Below are 26,039 nucleotides of genomic sequence, written 5' to 3' on the forward strand. Positions count from 1 at the left end.
ATTTCTGATGATTAATTTTATTATTGAACAACCAGGGCTTCCACTAGAAATTTCGGGGCCCCATACTGGCAACATTTTCGGGGCCCCCTTGAGACTCCGCCCAGGCTCCACCCCAGCCCCGCCTCCACCCCTCGAACTGTCCACAGTCCCACCACTCTCTCTCTCTTGGAAAAACTCCACTTTTCACGTATCACACATTAACAGTTCCTATCACCAGATCACACATATAGCCAGCAGCTTTTGTTTTGGACAAAAGATTTTTTAAGCCGCCACCATAACACGGTAGATACTTTTGGCCGGGCCCTACTTTACTGTAACCTACTAAATATTTGTTAAAATATGCAACACAATTTAGGTATATTTTTATTTATTTTTCAATTTTTAAAATGACCAATAATATGTCCAGACCACATATTACACCACAGTGATCAAATAATATAACATACAAGGAACAAATACTGCCACACCATGACCAGACCACATATTACCACCACAGTGATCGAATGATATCATATACAAGGAACAAATACCACCATACCATGACCAGACCACATATTACCACAGTGACCGTATTATAATACATACAAGGAACAAATACCACCGTACCATGACCAGACCACATATTACCACCAGTGACCGAATAATATCAGATACAAGGAACAAATACTGCCACACCATGACCAGACCACATATTACCACCAGTGACCGAATAACATCACATACAAGGAACAAATACTGCCACACCATGACCAGACCACATATTACCACCAGTGACCAAATAATATCACATACAAGGAACAAATACTGCCACACCATGACCAGACCACATATTACCACCAGTGACCGAATAATATCACATACAAGGAACAAATACCACAACACCATGACCAGACCACATATTACCACCACAAAGTGACCAAATAGCACATACAAGGGACAAATACCGAAACACCACTGTCACAATACTGTCACCATAAGTGCCATTATACACCGGAGATCTGTACTTGGTATGCGGTGTCTGTGTACAGGTAATACAGTGATCACTGGTGACATTATACACAGGAGCTCTGTAAATAGTATACAGTGTATAGTGTCAGTGTATAGGTAACACACTGACTCACCAGTGACGTCTCTAGGTGAAGTCCTTCATCTTTGTTTTTCATCTTTCATCCAGCACAGACCGCCATCACTTCTTCCAGCCAGGGCTCGTCTCTGCAGGAAATAACAGTTATCTCGAGCTCAGCTTGCAGAACACATTAATTAATTTTTCCCAACTTCTACATTACACCACATGAAGAAAATAAGGCGACATAGTATCACTCTACACAGTAACAGGACCGCCCCACATTTAAAACAGTATACTCAAAAAATAAAATAAATACATCACTGCAGTAATAATATCCCTTAATTAGCCCCTATGGTAATAATATTCCCCATCCTGGCCCCCGTGTGTCTCATTCCTGGCTTCAGCCATATGTTCTCCCATCCAGCCCTCATGAGTATCCATTCTGCCCCATATGATCTCCCCATCCTGCCCCATCTGTCTCCATCGTATCCATCCTGCCCCATGATCCTGCCCCATCTGTCTTCAATCCTGCCCCATCTGTCTCCAATCCTGCCCCATCTGTCTCCAATCCTGCCCCATCTGTCTCCAATCCTGCCCCAGTGTCTCCAATCATGCCCCCATGTCTTTCATCCTGCCCTGTGTCTCCAATCATGCCCCATGTCTGCAATCCTGCCGTGTCTCCAATCATGCCCCGTGTCTCCATTCTGCCCCATCTGTCTCCAATCCTGCCCCATCTGTCTCCAATCCTGCCCCATCTGTCTCCAATCCTGCCCCCAGTGTCTCCAGTCATGCCCCAGTGTCTCGAGTCATGCCCCCAGTATCTCCAGTCATGCCCCCATGTCTCCAATCATGCCCCGTATCTCGCATTCTGCCCCCATGTCCAGCATTCTGCCCCCATGTCCAGCATTCTGCCCCCATGTCCAGCATTCTGCCCCCATGTCCAGCATTCTGCCCCCATGTCCAGCATTCTGCCCCCATGTCCAGCATTGTGCCCCCATGTCCACCATTCTGCCCCGGGCCCCCCAGATCGCCGCTCACAATAAAAAAAAAAGTTCTTCTTACCTGGCCGCTCTCCTGTGGCGGGCGAAGCTCCCTCCATGCAGCTGAAGCGCGCACTCGCCGGCGACGGACAATGATGTCAGCTGCCAGCCTCCGATTGGCTGGCGGCTGTTAACTATTGACGTGCGGGCACGGGCCCGCACATCAATAGCGTAAAAGCTGCCGCAGCGCCGCTAAGGGCCCAGTTTAGCCTGCCGGTAGGGGCCCGGTGAGCAGATGAGACTGGGCCTGATGCGGGCCCCCTCTGCCCACCGGGCCCTATATGCCAGTCAGGGCAGTAGTGCCCTGATGGCGGCCTTGTGAACAACTACAGAGCTGTCAGTTAGTCCAAAAGGTTCATAAACTTGAATATTTTTAAGAAAGAAAAAGTAAGGTTTTGTTTTTCTTAGGAGAATATCTGTGTGCCGAATTATTGAGCAACTAATAGTGTGCAGAATTATTATGCAACTAAATAAAAAATGTACATTTTCCCATCTCAATTGTTTATTTTCATCTGTTAAAAGTGAGAATAATAACAGAACAACTCAATGTACAAATAAAATTGCTGAAATCTCTAAAAAAATATCAGTGACAGTGACAAATATAACCCCCTTCTATTCAATAACAGTCATAAGCTCCACCTATAGAGTCTGTCTTTTTTTCACATGTTGATGGTCAACTTGTTGGACAGTACCACCCACAGCCTCCCAGACAGTGTTCAGAGACGTTACTGTTTTCCTTCACCTTAAATCTCCCATTTAAGAAGGGCCCACAAGTTATCAATAGGGTGTAGGTCAGGTGATGAAGGGGCCAAGTCATTGTTCTTCCATCCTAAGGCTATTACTGCCAGCCAAGCAGTGGAGACTTCGATACTGCGGTGGAGCAATGTCCTGCAGAATAATCGTGTTTTTATTTTTTTTCCTAAAGATGCAGACTTTTTTTTCCCCTGTAACACTATTTGAATAAAGAGTCTTCTAAAAACTAGCAGTAGGTTTGGGAGTTAATTTTGAGTCCATCTTCGATGTGAAAAGGTCCAACTAATTCATCTTTAATAATACCGGTCCATAGCAGTACTCCGCCTCCACCTTGCTTGGCATCTGCGTGAAAGTGGAGATCTGTGCCTGTTGCTGATCCAGCCATGGACCCATCCATCTGCTCCGTTAAGATTCACTCTCCTCTCATCAGTCCATAAAAACCTTTAAAAAATCTGTTTCCAGACATTTCTTGGCTCAGTCTTGATGCTTCACTTCTTGGTCAGTGGTGGTTGGGCTTCAACCTTCCTCACCTTGGCCATGTCTCTGAGCACTGAACATTTTGTACTTCTGGGCTCCAGTGGGGTTGTAGTTCTGGAATATGACAGCACTGGAGGATTATGCCTTCCTGGTCGCTTCATGTTTGATTCTTCTCAAATGTTTGGCAGTAAATGCGCATCTCTCTTTTTTTTTTTTTATCTCAACACCTTTGTTGAAACCATGTTGACTTCTTGCAACAAAACGTTTGATGGTTCTGTGCTCGCGCCTCAATATCTTAGCAGTTTTCAAGAGTGTTGCATCCCTTTGTAAGAGTTTTAACAATTTTTGAGTTTTTAGAATCAGATAAATCTTTTTTTTGGCCCATTTTGCCAGAGGAAAACTAGCTGCCTAATACTTCTGCACTCCTTGATAAAGAGCATTGTATCCTCAGACAGCACCCCCCTCATTACACATATACACATCACCTGATCTGCTTCATCCAATAAGCATTCAAGTTTATACATCTTTAAAAATGATGATATGGTCAAAATATTCATTTGCCTAATAATTCTGCACACAGATACTGTACATAAGGGTTGTCACGGTGTAGCGGGATCATCCTTATTCTTATTTGCACATGGAAACACGAGAAGCAATGGCATCAAACTGAAAAGGAGAGATAAAGATCAGATATTAGAAAAAAACTTTTTGACAATGAGGGTGATCAATGAGTGGAACAGGCTGCCACAAGAGGTGGTGAGTTCTCCATCAATGGAAGTCTTCAAACAGAAGCTGGACAGACATGGTTTAATGAATCCTCCATTGAGCATGGGGTTGGACACAATGACCCTGGTTGTCCCTTCTTGTACATATACCCATTGGCAGCACAAATTTAGGTTTTAAACAAACATCCTAATATCTTTGGTGTAACACAAAAACAACCAACAAAAAGGTTAGAAGAAGATAAAAAAAATCCTATAAGTCTGTCTGCCAATTAGTAATTCCATGCTACTAGATGTGATTCTTTTAAAGTGCCTGTCTGTATATTGTCTACCTAGATACATTTGACAAAGGCTAAATCCTTCAGAAACGTTTTGCGTCTCAGCAGTGATTGCGTCCTTGTATATCTGTTTTTTACAATACAATACAAACAAGTGTTACAATATCCGCAATGCATCGTTTGCTATTTTGGTAAAGTAAATCAATCCACTGGTATGTATAATCAATCCCTCCTTCAGATATGCTGGCTCGGTTCAAGGCAATAAGTTAATGTGTCAAGGAGTATCAACAATGCAGCATTTTAGAGGACTGCTTCAAAGAAATGCGCTGTTGGCACTGGAAGTAATGGGAGTTATAAAGTGAAAGCTAAGCATCTTCTAAATCTGAAGCATGCTGTATTTAATCTCCTTCTCTTGTAGGTTACCATGCCTAATTTCGGTCCGCTGACACTGTGCATCTCTGCGACGAGCTTTGCCGTTTCTCAGTTCCTGTTTCACGTAGGAAGCCGTTGGCTCTCGACGCGTTTTACCTGTGGCTTCACCAAGCTCAACCAGAAGCAGAAGATTGAATGGAACTCCAGGTACAACTGAGAATAGACCATCGGTGACGTATCACACAGTACCATGTTTACTCCACATTATGTGTCCATGAAGATTCACAAACCTCTACATTTTAGAGTATGTTCTTGTGTAACAGTTCTTTAAAAAATATACTATAGATGTCACTTTTTGTATATTTTGCATAGAAGTCCCACTGGATGAAAAGGTCTCTGCTGTTTTACATTGTAGGAAATGTAGTGCTCACGACTGACATTGTATAGTAGACTTAGGCAGCTATAACTTAAGGTAAGTAATGTAAAGTTGGGCAGCCCCATTGGCTCACATGGAGGAGTATTATGGCTCCGTGCAGCCTCCCTAGAGTTCTGAGTGTGCCTACTTTATCTGTGTAGAACTGTTATGCACACATAAAGTGAAAGACGGGAGTATTCGCTCACCTGGCGGTGGTGTGTGAAGGCGCAAGACCTGTAGACACGTTTAACTGCTGCTGCAGCCCCTTGTCTAGAGGAGAAAATCTTCTTCCAGATGAATAATATTAGAGAAGGATCATATCACGTTAAATGGGCTGCACTACGGAACTTGAGAAGCCTTTTAAGTTCCATGATGGTTCTTTATTGGCCCAACGCGTTTCGGTGTCTAAAATAAAAAATTGCTTTTTTACCTTGAGCTAATGTTTCTACATGTGGAGAGTGACATACCGGCTCTGGCATGTCAATGTAAGGAGTCTTATTCGCCGTGCAATGCTCCTCTGGGAAATTTAATATGCAAATTGCCTCCTCAGAGAAGAAGAGAACTTGAACTCTATAGCGCCACCTGTTGGAAGCAGTGATCCTACACGTCACTATCAACAGTTTAACGAGTCTTGCAACATGACTTAGGATACAAACATGTGGTGCGATAGACTTCAAGTCTTCTTCCCCTCTGAAGAAGCAATTTGCATATTATCTTGAGATAGGCGTCGAAATGCATTGGCATAGTAAAGAATCATTTTGGGCTTCTCATTTACTGCAGTGCAGCCTGTTCAATGTGATATTGTTCTCCTCTACTACTTTATCCCTGTAAGTTCCTAATTTTATATAGCAGCATATTTATGTGACACTTGGTTTTTATACATTGAGAAAGGGGCCACTCTGGAGCGGAAACGCGTTGGTATTAATAAACACCAATTTGTAATCCCAAAGCTCTTCATTCTCACAGTGTAGCCCACCTAAATGTGCCAGTTTCCACTTTTGCTATTATACATCTGGAAGACCCATTTCCTTCAGCCATGGTTGATGGCGCAGATGACTAAGTTTCCGTCATAAGAAAAATCTGTAACAGAACATCATAATCTGAGTTCCTGATACAGATGTGAACAGAGTATTATGTTGCATGATGATAATTAGTTTTTTTGTGATACTGGAGGTACTCTGAGAATTTTTTCCTCAGCGATTATGTGCGGGGGAACGATTCATTTTGGTTAGTACAGTAGGTAAGAGATGGTATAGCAGAAGTTCCCGTGTCAGACTGGGGTGCCAAGGGCCCACCAATAACTAATTCCAGAGCCCCACTTTTCCGCTACATGCAAATGTGCCATTATCCTCAATTACAAGTTTATATAACAATGAACTGGGTTGATTGTTAAATGAATAAGATGCCGCCTTTGCTGTACATAATTACCGTATGCAAGTATATTGTACCATGTACTGCTTATATAAGAGGGTGGCGGCCCATTCTAGCACAGGTGCCCACCGGAGGATTCTCCTGTCCTCCTGTGGACCAGTCCAAGCCTGACCAGAACAATGAATGCCATCCACTATCTTCCAAATCAATGACACAATTCACAAAAGGTTCTTTTGGTGGGGTTAAGTGAAAAAGTGAGGTTTATTTAGAGGTTTTGGGTAGTCCTATGGGATCAGTTGTTGGATGTGTTGGCTAAAAGGATTTGGGGACCAGAGGGAAAAAAACAGCTGATAAGTAACCATTGAGTCACAGAGGCATTTCTGGAATAATATTGAGATAGAGGAGATTACACTTTTTTGCAATCTTCTTTTGAGCTATTTATTGAACTCTTTATAGTAAAAGATCTGTGATTCGGTGGTTATTACCAACAGTCCATTTGACCTCACTCATCAAACCATTTGATTTTGAGGTCAGCGTCTACGAGTCTGTCTGAATATGTTAAATAATCCACCTCTGTCCTAATGCTGTCCATATATACTGGATAAATGTTAGAAGAATCAGGTAAGTACAGAGGGGTTTACCTGAAAAACTAAAGCTTTGTTCACACTACCATTATGGCTTCACTTCGCTATGCCAAATCCGTAGTCTGACTAATACTCCTGGTGCTCCAACAGATCCTATTCATTGAAGAGGATTTGTCACAATCCATTTTGCTTTTCGTAATTTTTCCAGGGAAGAATAGCACAGCTTGGAGAGCTATGCTTTCGAGACTGCGGATGGACTCGTGAATCTCTGAGCCTGAACGGTTTGGGGTGTCACAACAATCAGGCCTTTCAGGAAAAGAAAGACAGAGCAGCGCTTTGTGTCTGGGAGATATGCGATTACTGATAATCAGTTGATCTGAACTTTGATAATCACTCGCTTATACCAACTGCAACAGTCCAGTTTATTTACTGTATAATTGTCTAAGGGTCACTTCCGTCTGTCCTTCTGTCTTTCTTTCTTTCTTTCTGTCTGTCGCGGATATTCATTGGTCGCGGCCTCTGTCTGTCATGGAAATCCAAGTCGCTGATTAGTCGTGGCAAAACGCCCACGACCATTGGCACGACCAATCAGCGACGGGCACAGTCCGGTGGCAAAATGGCCGCTCTTTCCTCCCCGCAGTCAGTGCCCGCTCCATACTCCCCTCCAGTCAGCCCTCACACAGGGTTAATGCCAGCGTTACCGGAGCGCGGTATAACGCACTCCGGTTACGCAGCTGTTAACCCTGTGTGACCAAGTTTTTACTATTGATGCTGCGTATGCAGTAAAAAGATCGTCGCGCCGTCCTCGCCAGTGAAAGCGTCAGGTTCCGGTGCCAAGGATGCTATGCGAGAAGGACCTTCCATGACGTCACGGTCATGTGACCGTGACATCATCACAGGTCCTGCACGCATACCAATCCTGGGACCGGAAGCTGCCGCGTGCACCGCACACCGGCGCCAGGACTTCAAGGGGCCTTCGGAGGGTGAGTATATGTTTAATTTTGTATTTTAAGTCTTTTTTAACCACGCATATAGTGCCCACATTGCTATATACTATGTGGGCTGTGTTGCATACTGCGTGGGCTCTGTTATATACTACATCTCTGTGCTATATACTAACGTGGCTATATTATATACTGCGTGGCTGCTATATACTGCGTGGGCTGTTATATATTACGTGGCCAGTGTTATATACTGCGGGGGCTGTGCTATATACTGAGTGGCTGCTATATACTGCGTGGGCTGTTATATATTACGTGGCCAGTGTTATATACTGCGGGGGCTGTGCTATATACTGCGTGGCTGCTATATACTGCGTGGGCTGTTATATATTACGTGGCCAGTGTTATATACTGCGGGGGCTGTGCTATATACTGAGTGGCTGCTATATACTGCGTGGGCTGTGTTATATATTACGTGGCCAGTGCTATATACTGCGGGGGCTGTGCTACATATTACGTGGCCAGTGTTACATACTGCGGGGGCTGTGCTATATACTGCGTGGCTGCTGTATACTGCGTTGGCTGTGCTATATATTACGTGGCCAGTGTTATATACTGCGTGGGCTGTGCTATATACTACGTGGCCAGTGTTATATACTGCGGGGGCTGTGCTAAATACTGCGTGGCTGCTATATACTGCGTGGGCTGTGCTATATATTACGTGGCCAGTGTTATACTGCGGGGGTTGTGCCATATACTGCGTGGCTGCTATATACTGCGTGGGCTGTGTTATATAGTACGTGGGCTGTGTTATATACTGCGTGGCCACTGTTATATACTGCGTGGCCTGTATTAACGCAGCGGGTATTCTACAATATGTATGTATGTATATAGCAGCCACATAGTATATAGCACAGGCCACGTACTATTTGTCTGCTATATACTACATGGCTCCTATATACTACGTGGCCTGTGCTATATACTATGTGGCTGCTATATACATACATACATATTCTAGAATACCCGAAGCGTTAGAATCGGGCCACCATCTAGTCTATTATAATCAATATAATCAATCATTCATCACACATCCTCACTGACGATGGCATATGCCTTTCTTTCTTCTCACCTAATCTCTAATTTTATTTAGTTATACATTGTACAGATTAAGAGGAGGAAGAATACGGTTTCTCTATTGTCACTTACAGGTGGTAGCTACTCTATAACACAATGTTCAAACATTTTTAAAGGGGTTGTCCAGTGACGCTCATTACCGCATTGGGATGTGGAAGGCGCTCATGATGTTGCGTCTGCATGTACCTGCTGGGATACATGCACTATAGGCAGATATCATACGCATGCCCTGTACTGAGCTTCCAAGAATGCAAGTGTCCTGGCAGAGGTGACCGCATAGGCACCGTTCGTCCCCTGATGAAAAAGGGACCGGAGCCAGATAAACTTTTTAAGTGTCTTGGTACATGATGTATGACATTTAGCCACACTGACATCCCAAGCAAGGAGAGCAGTAATTAAAGAAGAATCCAAGAAGCTCATGGTCACTCTGGATGAGCTGCAGAGATCCACATCTCAGGTGTGAAGAATCTATCTACAGAGCAACTACTAGCTATGTACTCCACAAATCTGGCCTTCATAGAAGAGTGGCAAGAAGAAAGCAATTTTTTTAAAGAAAGCCATAAGAAGTCCTGTTTGCAAAAAGTCATGAAAAAGGTTCTTTGGTCAGATGAGATCAAAGAAGAACTTTTTGTGCTAAATGCAAACTTTATGTGGTGGAAAACTAATATTACACATTACCCTGAAAACACCATCCCCACCATCAAACATGATGGTGGCAGCATCAAGCTGTGGGGATGCTTTTCTTCAGCAGGGAAAGGGGAGCTGGTCAGAATTGATGGGAAGATGGATGGAGATAAATACAGTGCAATCCCAGAGGAAAACCTCTTGGGAGTCTGCAAAAAAATTGAGACTGGGGCGTAAGTTCACCTTCCAGAAGGACAAAGACTCTAAACATATTGCTAGAGCTACAATAGATGGTTTACATCAAAGAATATTCATGTGTGTGAAGGGCCCAGTCAATGTACAGACCTAAATTCCATTGAGAATCTGTGGCAAGACTTGAATATGGCTGCTCACAGATGCTCGCCATCCAATCTCACTGAGCTAGAGCTAGTTTGCAAAGAAAAATGGGCAAATATTTCAGCTTGTACATGTATAAAGCTAATAGAGACATACCCTAAATGACTTGCACCAGTAATTGCAGCGCAAGGTGGTTCTACAAAGTATTGACTCAGGGGGCTGAATACCAATGCACGTCACAATTTTCAGATTTATATTTTACAAATATTTAGAAACCCATATATTATTTCCTTTACTCTTCACAAATACTTGCTACTTTGCGTTGATATATCGCATAACATCCCAATAAAAATACATTTACGGTAAGTTTGTGGGTCCAAAGTAAAAAAATGTGAAAAAGTTAACTGGATATGAACACTTATTCAAGGCACTGTAAATGCCGTCATCTGTCTGTGCTTTATTGTAGCTTGAATTACCGTACTCAGCAAGCTAAACACAATTACATCACAGCATCTAATTTATAGTTTATTATAGTGTCTGGAGCCTTTTTACTCTCTGTTAGGTCCTATGTAATAGACATAATTAATGGTGATAATTTTATTTCTATATTGCCAACATGTTCCACAGCACTGTACAATTCAGAGGGGTCATGTACAAACAATAAGACATTACAGAGTAACACATATTTCAACACATATCAAGAAGAGTGAGGGCCCTGCTTACAATCTATAAGGAAATAGGGGGGCAAGAAAGGTAAAAAAAAAAAGTCCTAAGTCCTTGTCATGTAAAGTCCATCAATCATTATAATAAACTAGATGGTGGCCCGATTCTAACGCTTCGGGTATTCTAGAATATGTATGTAGTTTATTTATGAAGTTTTCAGAATAATGCAATTTATACACAGGATTCGGCCTGCCGGGCATGACCAATTAGCGAAGCGTGGTTCAAATTCTGCGCCAATTCGCAGCCAGACTGCGCCTGTCGCTGATTGTTCGCAGCCGGCCAGGCGTGACCAATCAGTGAAGCCAGGACCTGCTCCGGGTTTTTGAGGGCCCTGGGCGAAAGAGTCTCAGTGGGCCCTCCTCTTTTAACACATACCATGATTCATGATGCAAAGATACAGCAGAGAAATATAGCACAGCCAAGTAGCATATAGGACAGCCATGTAGCATATAGCACAAGCCACATAGTATATAGCACAGGCGACGTAGTATATAATACAGCCCACGTAGCATATAGCACAGCCAGGTAGTATATAACACAGCCACGTAGTATATAACAGCCCACGTAGCATATAACACAGCCCACGTAATATATAGCACAGCCACGTAGTATATAGCACAACCACGTAGTATATAGCACAGCCCACGTAGTATATAGCACTGCCCACGTAGTGTATAGCACAGCCACATAGTGCCCGTCGCTGATTGAATCAGCGACGCGGGATTTCCGTTACAGACAGACAGACCGAAGTAACCCGTAGACGATTATATATATAGATAGGGGCATTCAAATAACACTGCATGAACCGGTCACCAGCCATTATCTAAGTACAGATACAAAATGCTGCTGAGTGCATGGAGGTTGAGGAAATAAATGATAAGAAGAACCAAATTCCAGTAAAGGTACCGTCACATTAAGCGACGCTGCAGCGATAGCGACAGCGATGCCGATCGCTGCAGCGTCGCTGTTTGGTCGCTGGAGAGCTGTCACACAGACCGCTCTCCAGCGACCAACGATGCCGAGGTCCCCGGGTAACCAGGGTAAGCATCGGGTTGCTAAGCGCAGGGCCGCGCTTAGTAACCCGATGTTTACCCTGGTTACCAGCGTAAAAGTTAAAAAAACAAACAGCACATACTCACCAGCGCGTCCCCCAGCCTCTGCTTCCTGACACTGACTGAGCTCCGGCCCTAACAGCACAGCGGTGACGTCACCGCTGTGCTTTCACTTTCAGTTTAGGGCCGGCGCTCAGTCAGTGTCAGGAAGCAGAGGCTGGGGGACGCGCTGGTGAGTATGTGCTGTTTGTTTTTTTAACTTTTACGCTGGTAACCAGGGTAAACATCGGGTTACTAAGCGCGGCCCTGCGCTTAGTAACCCGATGTTTACCCTGGTTACCAGTGTAAAATATCGCTGGTATCCTTGCTTTTGCTGTCAAACACGGCGATACACGGCGACCTAGCGACCAAATAAAGTGCAGACCTTCTAGCAGCGACCAGCAATTTCACAGCGGGATCCAGATCGCTGCTGCGTGTCAAATACAGCGATATCGCTATCCAGGTCGCTGCAACGTCACGGATCGCTGGCGATATCGCCTAGTGTGACGGTACCTTAACAGTTGTGAAGTGAGAATTGGGAATAGATTAACCCCTTTACCCTCCAAGCCTGTCTCACCTTACTGAGCAGGCCAAATTTAACAGTTCTGACCACTGTCACTTTATGAAGTTATAACTCTGGAACTCTTCAACGGATCCCACTGATTCTGAGACAGTTTTTTTGTGTGACATATTGTACTTCATGACAGTGGTAACATTTCTTCGCTACGACTTTATTTGTGAAAAAAAAAAAAAGGAAATTTGGTAAAAATTTAGCAGTTTTAACACTTTTAATTTTTATGCCATTTAAATCAGAGAGTTATGTCACAGAAAATAGGTAATAAATATAATTTCCCACATGTCTACCTTACATCTGCACAATTTTTAAAACCTATTTTTTTTTTTTGTTAGGAAGTTAGAAGGGTTAAAACCGTGATGGGCTAACCACTGGATGTTCAACTCCGGCGGGTTCGGCCGAACAGTTAAAGAAAAACGTTTGGTGCTGGTACCAGAATAGTACCCAAACCCGGACCCCATTCACTTGAATGGGGGGCTTGAACATCCAGTGTTTGCCGCGCTGTCATTTGCATGACAGCATGGCAAACACTGCCTCTGATTGGAGGTAAAATTATTACCACCGGTCTGACAGCCTTGGCTTCCACACTGTAAATTACAGCTTGAGCTTGCAGCTGTGATCAAAGGTAAAAAGTTTACCTTCAGTCACTGGCTTCGGCTGATGGGACTACTGCTCCCATCAGCCTAAGCCTGCTTCCGTTAATAACAGTGAGAGCAGGCATGGCTGATGGGAGTATTCATCAGCTGGCATCTGCACTATAAAAAAATAATTAATCAATAACGTCTTGGGTCTGCCTATGTTTTTGATAACCAGCCAGGGAAAACTGACAGCTGCGGGCTGCAACCCTCAGCTGTCAGCTTCAACAAGGCTGGTTATCAAGAACAGAGGGGCCCACACGCCGCTTTATTATTTAAATAAATAATTTTAAAAAACGGCATGGTGTCCTTTTCATTTTTGACAACCAGCCAAGCTAAAGCAGACAACTGGGGGCTGGTATTCTCAGGCTGGTAAGGAGCCATGGATATTGCCCCCCTTGAGCCTAAAAATAGCAGCCCACAGCCGACCCAGAAAAGATGCGTCTATTAGAGGCACCAATTTTGGTGCTTTGCCCGGCTCTTCCCACTTGCACTGTGGTGGTGGTGGGAAGTAGGGTTCATATTTGTGAGGTTGATGTCACCTTTCGTATTGTCTGGTGACATCAAGCCCACGGCTTAGTAATGGAGAAGCGTCTATAAGACATCTATCCATTACTAATCCTATAGTTGTATGGCAAATAAACACACAGAACGAATCGCAGAATGAACAAAAACCAGCAATTCAGGATCTTTTTTTTTTTAATGCCATGTGGTAAAATTCATAAGGCTGCTTTTTTCTTTGGGTCAGTATGATTACACCGATACCACGTTTATATCTTTTTTTTATGTTTTGGCACTTTTACACAATAAAAACCATTTTATGGAAAAAAATTATTATTTTTGCATTGCTTCATTCTGAGAGGTATAACTTTTTATTTTTCCACTGATGGAGCTGTATGGCAGATTGTTTTTTGCAGGGCAAGATGACATTTCCAGGGATACCAGTTTTATTTACATTTGTCTTTTTGATTGCGTTTTATTGCACTTTTTGCTCAGCAATATGATGATAAGCATTGTTTTGCACCTTGCTTTTTTTATTCATTTTTTTATGGTGTTCCCTGAAGGGGGTTAACTAGTGGGACAGTTTTATGGTGCAGTTCGTCTCAGACACGGCAATACCAAATATGTGTATTTTTACATAAAAATAGAAATTTATCAGTATAATATATTTTTTGTTTATTTTTTATTATTTTCTGATTTTACTCTTTTTTTTTATATTTTTTTGCAACTTTTTTTTAAACTTTTTTTTTTACTTAGTCCCACTATGGGACTTTCACTTTCAACAGCCTGATCGCTGTTATAAGCCATTGCACTGACACAAACTCCTGAGCCCATGCTCTGTGCATGGCCTGAGGGGCCTGCCGTAGCCTGGTGACCCGGATGTCTCCCTACCTCTGGATGCCTGCTAAATACTGCGATTGTAGTATTTAGGCGGTTAAAGTGCCAGGAGCAGGACGGCACCACTCTTGCAGTGAGTGCTAGGTGTCAGCTGTCAGAATCAGCTGATACCTGGTGGAAATCGCGTGCGCACAGCTCCTGTGCGCAGAAAATCGCCGCCTGAACGTACTGAGTACTTCCAAGGTCGGTGAATACCTACCATCCAAGACGTACTGAGCACGTCCAAGGTCGTGTAGGGGTTAATGAGGTGAGGTGATAGGCCAGTCTATAGAGATGTATTTTTAGAGCATGCATAACACTGTGGATAGTGGAAATTAACTAGATTATCAGGGGTAGTGCATTCCAGAGAACTGGTGCAGCGTGAGTGAAGTCTTGGAGATGAGAGTGGGAGGTTCAGACTGTAAAGGATGTTAGTCTAAGGTAATTAGCGGACCAGAGAGCATGAGTACGGTGGTAAACAGATTTGAAAGAGAAGATGTAGGGTGGTGCAGGAATGTGGACAGCTTGGTGGATGAGAGAGATACGAGTATGTTTTATATTGTATTGTGTAGTGGATATGTAGCGCCCCCACTGCCGCAGGGCCGAGGGGTACCCGGTACCGGGTCTCTGAGTCTCTGCTCTGGGGTTGTCACGGTGGCTAGACCCGGTCCGTGACCCTGCTGAGGGGCGTACAGTAATAGATGTAGATAGTGGTGGTGGTGCGGTGCAGTAAATAACGAGGACACCAGGTTGCAGTCTCTTTACCTCTTTACTGAAGGTCTCTGGGTCCTCAGTCCGGAATACGGTTCACCAGGCTGCGCAAGTCCGGCCGGTCCAATGGCACCTCCAGAGTTCTCTTTGCAGGTGGAAATCTGTGCCTTCCTGCTAGCGCTATGTGTTGTGGTCCTCCCCTGCTGTGCTTACGTGATAGTCCCCACAACTGTTGTGTCTGTTTCTCGTGTTCCCTCAGAACAACTCGATTAGATGATGTTCTGCTAATCCTCCGTCCCTCCCGGTGTTATGGTTGGGACGCACCCGTATGACGGGTAGGCTCGGAGCTCTTCCGGGACCCTAGTGTCGCCCCTCTCCACAGGTTGCCCCCTATGTCTGCATAGGTGATTTAGGTGAGACAGCCCGCCTGTGACTGACTGTCCTGCCGTTGGTTTGAAGTATTGCTTGGAGCTAGATATATGAATACTTCCTCGGCGTTCCGGCCGCCGGTTGTGCGCCTCAGTAGGATGTTGCCTCGGTCTTACAGCACGACTCCTACTGGTATTCTCCTTCTTGCTTTGATCTCGTTTCTCACTCAGCACAATATATCTCGCTTCTGATCCTTTCTTAGGGCACCGCCGCTATGCTGAGCAGGCATGGTCCCGTGACGTTCTTTCTTGTTGCCAGGCCTCTGTCAGGGTCCCAAACCTGACAGGGGCCCTACCGAATCTTCCCCTACAACACCCTCTGCCACCAGGTGTTGTCTGGTTCCAACCCAGTCAGCTTTCTGTCTAACTTCCTGCCTGACCCCCAGTTTACCCACACGGTGAGGAGTGGCCTAATAAATAGCACCCTTAGCTCCCCCTGGAGGCCCGACTGTGAAATGTATTGGTGTATGTGATACCTGGTCAGATGAACTCCTTCAGTGCCATCAGACGTACCATAGCCCCCCTTAGCGGCGGAGCCACAGTACTGCAATGACCAGGACTCTGGGGCGCTGCACTCCCCCCCGGTTAAATCCAGTACTCCGGGACTGGGAAGAAAACAACAATACATGTCAGCAAAAAGACATACAATTTTTGTGAGTGCAATAACAATAAGCATATTGGAACAGAGCTTCCCTTTATGGGAGGTGAGGACACTTAAACGTTACAAACATGGTTAAATACTTTTAAATAACTTTTCTTACCCAACCGGGTATTCTACTAAGTGCAAAATTTTAAACATTAATTCAACATTGCCTTTAAGGATGTACACTCTGAATCCACTAAAGACCTTCTTATAACACATTATAAGGCTTAAGCAACTGTGCTACATTCTCCTACTTTATGTCTGCAGGACCGCCTGTCCTAAACGCTCCAGACCTACTGCCTCTCCTTTCCATTACAGGACCGCTCCTTTCCGCCCGAGCCTACTGTCCTTCCACTACTATACACAGTATAGAACATGTTTTTCTTTCAGTTTGAGATCACTGAGCCATCTCTATATGGCTCCTAAGAGGACTCACCACTAACCCCTACGGGTTCACTTCCTGTCCTCATCCTTCTGTTAACATTATTGAACATTTCTTACAATCAACTAATTGGTTACATTTAACTTTTACATATCAACATTATTACTTCTTCTTTTAAAGCATCATCACTCTTTAAGTGCTATCGATGAACATCCCCTTTAAGAGGGGACCAAGTCTCTATGAGGTAGTGCAACTTCTCAAGCTGCAAATCCGTATGCAGCAAGGACTCCAGTACAAGTTCCAAGAACCGTATCTTCGCAAAGAGTCCGTCTTTTATATAAAACCAGTAGAGAGCACCTTTAAGAAGGTGCAGCTATGTACAAGGAGTTTGTATCATGCATTGTTCATGATTCAGCAGTTTCTTTGTAACGGAACAAAAGGTAGAAAAACAACCAAAAAGCAATAGGGATCCCGGGTCAACAAAGGGATCCCTTTAAGAGTTAACCCTGGACGGGTTTAGCAGCAACATAGCAGAAAAACAATGAACTATTTACATGTTATGCAGAGTTTTAAGATCTTACTCTTGTGCTGGCGGTGCAGGAGGTGGTTTCCTTCCGGGCCTCACCAGACCAACGGGTCGCGCTGCCGATCCAAGGAGCGGTTCCTGCCCCAGCAATGACAGGATCCCTCGCCGTGATGCCCTTCTCACTGATGGACCAGCACGCCCCCAAGGTACATGGTGGGTCTGGGTTCCCCGCTGCTCCGCAGGGACAGGTTCCGTTGCCTTTTCAGCAGGAGGTTCATCTTCTGATGTTCCGGCAGCGGCCTGGAGTGCGACGCACCGCTGGACGCCCCAAGCTATCCAGCCAGCTTCACCTGTTTCCCTCCTCCACCTGGTGTAGGTCACAGCGTCACCTGGCTCCAGGTCGCGAGCAAACCTTCCTCCGCAGGGCTCCACTTCCTCCCGGTCCACACGGACCTGTAGCGGCTCCCCAATCTCCTGTATAACTCCCCTTCCGTGTCGGGAGTTAAAGGACACCACTACACCCCAGTGTGACGGCGGGGTTTCTTCCACGCTGGTCAGGTCAATCTGGGCTGCAGGCTGGGGCCGGCTCCGCCACGCCGTCATCAAGCGCCGCAGGTGTTCGGCCTCCGGCAGGATTCTCATGCCCTGTGTCTGCAGCGTACCTTCAGCCGCAGCCGGGTTGGGAGGAGCAGGGGACACCGGAGACAGGCGGACCTCCGTGGGCTGGCCCAGCCGAGCGAGCACGCGGGCATCAGCCTCCAAGCGGCGTGCTATCTGTCGGGCCTCGGCTGCGGCCACACACTCCTCGGACATTTGCCAGCTAGGTCGGCCCATCGGTGGTTCCGTGAGGGCCAGTCCCCGCAACGATGGCGACTCCTAGGCTGTGTCCGGTGATGCGGCTCCATGCCGAGTCGGGTCATCCCCACGCGGTGCTCCCTGTGTCGCCATCTTTATCTCCTCCCCAGCGTCTTCTTCCCACGGTCTCTTTCGTAGGCGGCCCCGTCTCCATGGTCTCCACCCTCCAAACAGGATCAGGAGGCGGACCTCGGCTGTTGACTGACACGTCCTCAGGACACAGAAATATTTAGACTGGGCGGCCATCGTCGTTCGCGCTCTCCAGCTTGCCTACGCCCACTCCACGCCCCTCTTCTTCTCCTGCGCTCTCCTCAGCGCTGCAATGGCGGCGGATTTTGGCGGCAAATGGCACAGCACAATCCTTGCAATAAAGTACAGTCCAAGCACAGTAAATCACAGTTCCAAGGCACACATGACCCGATTCCTCAGGCTTAAGTAGATCCTGTTCATGACGCCAAGTTGTGGCGCCCCCACTGCCGCAGGGCCGAGGGGTACCCGGTACCGGGTCTCTAAGTCTCTGCTCTGGGGTTGTCACGGTGGCTAGACCCGGTCCGTGACCCTGCTGAGGGGCGTACAGTAATAGATGTAGATAGTGGTGGTGGTGCGGTGCAGTAAATAACGAGGACACCAGGTTGCAGTCTCTTTACCTCTTTACTGAAGGTCTCTGGGTCCTCAGTCCGGAATACGGTTCACCAGGCTGCGCAAGTCCGGCTGGTCCAATGGCACCTCCAGAGTTCTCTTTGCAGGTGGAAATCTGTGCCTTCCTGCTAGCGCTATGTGTTGTGGTCCTCCCCTGCTGTGCTTACGGGATAGTCCCCACAACTGTTGTGTCTGTTTCTCGTGTTCCCTCACAACAACTCGATTAGATGATGTTCTGCTAATCCTCCGTCCCTCCCGGTGTTATGGTTGGGACGCACCCGTATGACGGGTAGGCTCGGAGCTCTTCCGGGACCCTAGTGTCGCCCCTCTCCACAGGTTGCCCCCTATGTCTGCATAGGTGATTTAGGTGAGACAGCCCGCCTGTGACTGACTGTCCTGCCGTTGGTTTGAAGTATTGCTTGGAGCTAGATATATGAATACTTCCTCGGCGTTCCGGCCGCCGGTTGTGCGCCTCAGTAGGATGTTGCCTCGGTCTTACAGCACGACTCCTACTGGTATTCTCCTTCTTGCTTTGATCTCGTTTCTCACTCAGCACAATATATCTCGCTTCTGATCCTTTCTTAGGGCACCGCCGCTATGCTGAGCAGGCACGGTCCCGTGACGTTCTTTCTTGTTGCCAGGCCTCTGTCAGGGTCCCAAACCTGACAGGGGCCCTACCGAATCTTCCCCTACAACACCCTCTGCCACCAGGTGTTGTCTGGTTCCAACCCAGTCAGCTTTCTGTCTAACTTCCTGCCTGACCCCCAGTTTACCCACACGGTGAGGAGTGGCCTAATAAATAGCACCCTTAGCTCCCCCTGGAGGCCCGACTGTGAAATGTATTGGTGTATGTGATACCTGGTCAGATGAACTCCTTCAGTGCCATCTGACGTTCCATAGCCCCCCTTAGCGGCGGAGCCACAGTACTGCAACGACCAGGACTCTGGGGCGCTGCAGATAGGCAACCAGTGCAATACATGGCACAGGGTGGAGGCATCAGTGTAGCGGTTGGACAGAAATATGATCCTGGCTGCTGCATTCAGAAAAGATTGGAGAGGGGAGCATTTAATAATGGGTAACCAGATTTGTAGCAAGCTGTAGTAGTTCAGACAAGAATGAATAAGAGTGAGATTAAGACATTTTGCATTTTATTATTTATTTGCTGAAATGTGACAGTTGTGCACCAAGCACTGACTGACCGAATGAGCCCCTGTTGCCATATGGGATGTTGATTGAGATTCAGATTATTTGTGAACTTGTGAAGTTTTACAACAAGCCATTTCCCGGCCTAGCTGTGACTGCAATGCACAAATACTTTTCAGCTTTGAATTTCACTGACTGGTATCTCTGGGTGTAATATGATGTGCCTGTAGGGAATTTAAAGTAGCTTTCCCCTCTGTCTTGGCAACCAAGCAAGTTAATGTTGCTCTTTGAGATGCAGAGCTGAACGGAAGGAGACCGCTGCATAGGAGATCCTGAAGCAAGATTTCATGCATTAGAATGCTAGGAAATGACATATTTCATAGAAACAACTTATTATTTTGTCATTTCTGTGCCTAAAGTTATTGCCTCAAATTGACTGGCTGTCTGATTGGAGATGCTGTCTTCCTGAAGCTTAACCAATGTCTTAATTAGATTCCCATTTATGAGCATAAACCTCTCCATAGTCTCTTTTCCCGGATGACCTTTTTAATATATTGTAATTAATACAGTATAATGCATTTAATTGAGCTCAGATAGTATTACTTGCAGTAACATTTGTAGGATTCAGCTGATGTCTGGCATCCGGTTACCCAAGATTCTTCTGGGAAATCATGTTTTATCTACAAAGTTAAATGTTAACTTTAGCAATAATTGTTAAAATACATCTCTTCTCCTAAGCTGAACAGCTTAGGCTAGGTTCACATTAATACAGTTCTCTCCGTTGACCACTAAATCGGGGTTTCTGTCCGAATCCCTGAAAAACAGCATTCTAACAGGAGACATTCACTTGAATGAAGCCAATGGATTTGCTGTAGACCCTACCTGGCCTAAAAAAGACGAATACTGCCAGGATGGACTCCAGATTGTGTCCACAGTGACTCCATTGTTGGAAAAGTGTTTTTTTTTGGGGGGGGGATTTTGAAAGAAATCTCAATGTAGTGCTCAATGGAGAGAAAACTCAATGTGAACCTTGCCTTAAATGTGAATTTTCTGCTGGTGTAGTGCCAAGATGGGCACAGTGATCCTGCATCACACAGGCTACATCAGGATGTCTCCATAAATAAATTTAGTAGCTGCAATGCATGTAAAGACATATCCCATAATTGCTGCTGTTTACCACATTGAGGATGAGGGTGCACAGTGTGCCCCAGCAGTGACTGAGGTAGCGTTAAGGTAGTTGCCAATTATAAGGCACAGAAGTTGCTTAGGTGAGCCACTGGGTTTGGACATGTTTACAAAAAAATCCACTGACACAGTTTGTAAACTCAACAGTGTTTTAATGGGTGGTCCGAAACTAACATTTATTTTATTCCTAAATGTCTGTCAAATGTCATAGTCTAATCTCTTTTCTAATATATATTAATTAAAAAGTCCCTATCGTTCTGTCACTACTCTTAAATTCTTTATTTTTAGACCAACTTCTTGTTCGATTACACTTTCTCCTTACAATGCTCACTGACAGTGCGCTCTCTTGCCAGCTCCTCATTTCTCATTAGAGTCGGCGAAGGAGCGCACTGTCCTTTGCACTAAAAAGAATATTGCATAGTAACAAAGTTTCCATACATCAGAATTAACAACCAATGCATGCTCAGTAGAGCAGGGACTAGCCCAGCCCCTGAAATGGACATCCAGAGGCTACAGTAGTGAACTCAGCCTCTGCCACCTGATGACGTCTCGTTTGAGTATCCCAGCATGCACTGCGGGCTCTCAAACAGGAAGTAGGTAAAAAAAAGAGGTTAGTGTAGTGAGGGATTGATACAGACTTTTTAATTGAAGTTTATTTGAAACAAGATTAGATTGTGACATTATTAAGACAGAGGACTAAAATAAATCTTAGTTTCGGATCACCTCTTTGTAATTTTTCCTCCGTAGAGGCGCTCAAGCATTGTAGTTACACTTCCTTAATATACATAAGGATAAAGGTTACACTTCCAAATGTTACACAAAGTGGTTCAGTATGGCACAATGCTTGGAGTTTTTAGTTAGAAAAGTATATTGCAATTTTTTTATGCAGCTTTTTATTGGAATATTCATTATGGTGTATCTATGTTGCTCTACATTGTGAAGAGACGCTGATCTGGCCTAGCTTCATCATCAGCATACAGGGAGACGGTCTCTTCACCTGCCATTTTCTCCGAGTGCAGGAGGCGGTTTCTTCCTGACCTACTTGTCCAAAGTATACTTGCATTTCTCTGCCATCAAAGTAGTTGGACAGCGCCATGCTGAAAGCTTCAGGTGAAGTCTTGTTACACTACAGATATGACTGAAATAAAATCTGAAATGTCTCAAATATTCATCCAGAATTTCACCTTATCTTGCGGTGCTCACTTCGGCATCAGGAGATGAGTTGGCCAGTGGTGTCAAGCTTGAATACATCGACAGCTTGTGTGCATGAGTGGCAGGTATCGCGCACCTGTCCTCTTCTAATGAACATATACTGCAGGTAGACATGACGTCTCTGGTTCTTCTCATCTCCTGATGCAGATATGAGTAGAGCCTGATTGCCACTTTATTACAACTGTCTGGTTCTGAAGGTGTAGAGGACAAGTTAATTGCATCTGTGGCCCTCACTTCTAACAACAAGTCGTAAAAAGCACATTTGGAAGTCCACAAATATTAAGAGACGAAGGCACTTTTTTAACATGATCTATCAAATGAAAGATTGACGAGAAGAGAATTCTGTTAATATTAAGATGCCTTAAGACTGGTGTTTTCGGTGTAGTACGATGCACCAAATTCAATAATAGGCACACGCCACTTAATGAATTCGGCACATCTCTTCAATGGCGTGCGCCTCAGCAAAAATGCTACTTCAATCGCAGTGTAAAAAACGCTGGCACATTTTCTGAATTTGATGGCCTGGCGTAGTCACACCTTGTCCTGCCTCTTCTTTGGTGGAGCTGCTCCGAACTGAAAAGAAAAGGCCAAAGTTCCAACATTTTTTCCAACTTCGCATTCTACAAAAATTTTGCAGTTTTGATAAATCTTGCCCTTAAGTTTTATATAGCGCTAGAAATAAAATAGGTCTGTAGAAATTTTGACAGTTTTGATCTAGGACTTGTATTTTTGAGAAGATTATTCAGTAGTTCCTTTACATCCCTTCTTGTCCCCAGGACTGTATCCACATTCCATGCAGTGGTGGTCGGATGTTTCTGCTTGTACATCTTGGTGTATGATGACACCGTCAATATTGATCCAGTGTGGTAAGTAGTTGCTGCCTCTTACACATTTCTTAGTGTAGGTTGTCTAGATGCCCTGCATATCAAAAAAGCGTTATTTTCCTCTGAGTGCACATAATATCTGTGGACATCAAAGATGGTGTTTCCTCTATTAGTATATTGTTTTCACTGGGCATGGGTACGTTTCCCTGTATGAGTTGCTATCGGATAACATCCACTATGACTTATCAAAAGTTAATTCATTAGGTGCCAAATACTTTGCTAATATTTTGGCAATTTGTATTATAAAGTGTATTTGACCCAGATCTTTACAAAATGTTGTCATCATGAACTTAGAAACTTAGCTGACCAGGCTCTTGAAATAAGTGAGGACCAAAACTTGGTTTGGCAAGTCGGCCCATTAAGGCCACATTTCAGGTTCTTTTTTATGTCTGATTATGGACACAGTATGCCAAATAAATAAATCTCACTGTTCATCAGAACTAGAGTTGGCGCTCCATCGGTTTCCCAATATGGGCACACAAAAGTGCTTTTATTACATCTGTTTAGAAGTGGCCTTAGGGTATGTTCAGACACCACAAACATTTTCCACTAAAAGGCATGCTGCCAATACCCAAAGCCACAGCCTTCCCTCAATGCCGTAATGGAAAAATCTTGTATATGCAAATGTATAACTTTGTTGTAGACTTTCAAAGCAGAAACCGCTCAGCAAAATTGCAGGAAATTAACTACAACTGAATGTGACCTGATGTGTAGACTCAGCTGAGCGTGGTGGTGCTGATACTTGGGTCATTTGGGTCTATCTAAGCTTTACTGAATGCACTGTCTATTGACAATAGACAATATGACGTGTAATTTTGTGATGATGATTCCATTTAAACAGTAACTAAACGTTTGCATATTTTTATATGTTGTACCCTTGGGCCCAGATTTCATAAAAGTATTTATGCTAGAAATCTGTTGAAAAACAAAGTCGCAAAACTTTATCGCAAATCGCAGTTGCGCAAACATTTTGTATTTTAACGCTGGTTGTGGTGACACCTGCTCATTTAATTCATGACAACTTGTGATTACATTACGCCACAAATCCAGTATCTGACTGAGTAAGATATATATGAAATGGCGTAAGGAGGGGCCAGCCACTTTTAAGTCGCACATCTTAATGAGTCAGGCACCTCCACCATGCCCACTCATCAAAACTGTCGTGAACAACACTTCATCAATGACTTTCTAATGACTGTACTATTCTCTGGGCCCTCTCTCAGGTTGCAGTTCTGCTCTGCTGCCTCCTGATCTGCGCCCGTCTAATAGGTCTTTTGAGCAATTAATGGGGGTCTCAGGTCTCGGACACCCATGGAATTAAAAGGCCGACAACCTATCAAATATTGTCCAAAAATTTAATTACTCTTTAAAGTTATACCTCTCCTCCCTAAGAACTTCAATCCATATTTTGAATGGAAAAAAAAGTTTGAGTGACTACACCAAAACTGGAACTGGACCTTCTAATAATCATCTAATAGAACGAAATGATAAATTCTTAATAGGTTTACATGTAAGTCATTTCTTAAGTCACACATGTATTTCATAATCTAACAAGCCATAGGCATTTTCCATACTATAGCTCAGTAGGTTGGCGAGTGGTATATATAGAGATGACCTGTGTATATCATTTAGTGATATACGACTGTCGTGTGTCAGTGGATAGCATTACTGTCAATGTAAATGCCTTCTTCTTGCTCTATAAACCATGTGGTGTTGCACGTTTCTTCTTTGGTTGATGTCTGGAAATGTATAAATACTTACTATATCGGGTGCATAACTCGCTGCCATCTATTTTCCAGGGGAGATCCCTTTCTGGTGAAGTTGAATGTTGCAATAACTTCAGGCTACCTCATCTCAGGTAAATGACGGCTGGGGAGGCATGGATCAACCACTGCCAGGTCTTTCCTTTCTTTAGGTTATAGGGCTATGCTGCCAGTGGTCAGTCCTTTGCATTGGGTGCCGTTTCAAATACTGCTGAGTGTCATGAAATTAGTAGTGATGAGCGAACGTGCTGAGATAAGGCGTTATTATCCGAGCACGCTCGTGTACCAACCGAGTGTCTTCAGCGTGCTCGAAAAATATGTTCAGGTCCCCGTGGCTGCATGTCTAGCGGCTGTTAGACAGCTAGAACACATGCAGGGATTGCATGTTTGTTAGACAATCCCTGCATGGGTTGCGGCTGTTAAACACCACTAGATATGCAGTCACGGGGACTTGAACATATTTTTCTAGCACGCCGAAGTCACTCAGTTAGCACATGAGCGTGCTCAGATAACTTCTTATCCCAACATGTTCGCTCATCCCTAGAAAGTAATCTAAGAAAAAGTAAAGTTGATTGGCACATCCAAAAAATAGATAAAATCTTAAGATTTTATCCCACAAGTATTAAACAATTAAAATCCACATGCTAGTGATAGAAAAAGCATGCTGACGCGTTTCTGGCGCTGTTTGAACAATTAGAGAATGCATTCTCTATGACTAAGGGCGCACACAGTCCCACAAATAATAATAATAATAATAATAATCTTTATTTTTATATAGCGCTAACATATTCCGCAGCGCTTTACAGGTTGCACACATTATCAACACTGTCCCCATTGGGGCTCACAATCTAAATTCCCTATCAGTATGTCTTTGGAATGTGGGAGGAAACCGGAGTACCAGGAGGAAACCCACGCAAACATGGAGAGAACATACAAAACTCTTTGCAGATGTTGTCCTTGGTGGGGTTTGAATACAGGACTCCAGCGCTGCAAGGCTGCAGTGCTATCCACTGAGCCACCGTGCTGCCCACAAAGACGTCTGCATATATCATTAGCATATGGATTTTAATTGTTTGATACTTGTGGAATAAAATTTGAAGATTTTATCTAATTTTTGGATGTGCCGATCAACTTTATTTTTCTTGGACTAATCCC

General features: G+C 44.5%; 1 protein-coding gene across 1 annotated transcript in view; it reads left to right on the forward strand.

The window, feature by feature from the left end:
* Positions 1-26,039, forward strand: part of TLCD4 (TLC domain containing 4) — a 65,697-nt gene that overhangs the window by 18,387 nt on the left and 21,271 nt on the right. The window contains exons 2-4 of the mRNA XM_077275940.1: positions 4,755-4,915; positions 23,014-23,103; positions 24,921-24,979. Of these exons, the coding sequence (XP_077132055.1) occupies positions 4,761-4,915; positions 23,014-23,103; positions 24,921-24,979 (304 nt within the window). The 5' untranslated portion in view covers positions 4,755-4,760. The remainder of the gene's footprint in view (positions 1-4,754; positions 4,916-23,013; positions 23,104-24,920; positions 24,980-26,039) is intronic.

The sequence above is a fragment of the Ranitomeya variabilis genome, chromosome 8, assembly GCF_051348905.1.
Source record: "Ranitomeya variabilis isolate aRanVar5 chromosome 8, aRanVar5.hap1, whole genome shotgun sequence".
NCBI lineage: Eukaryota > Metazoa > Chordata > Amphibia > Anura > Dendrobatidae > Ranitomeya > Ranitomeya variabilis.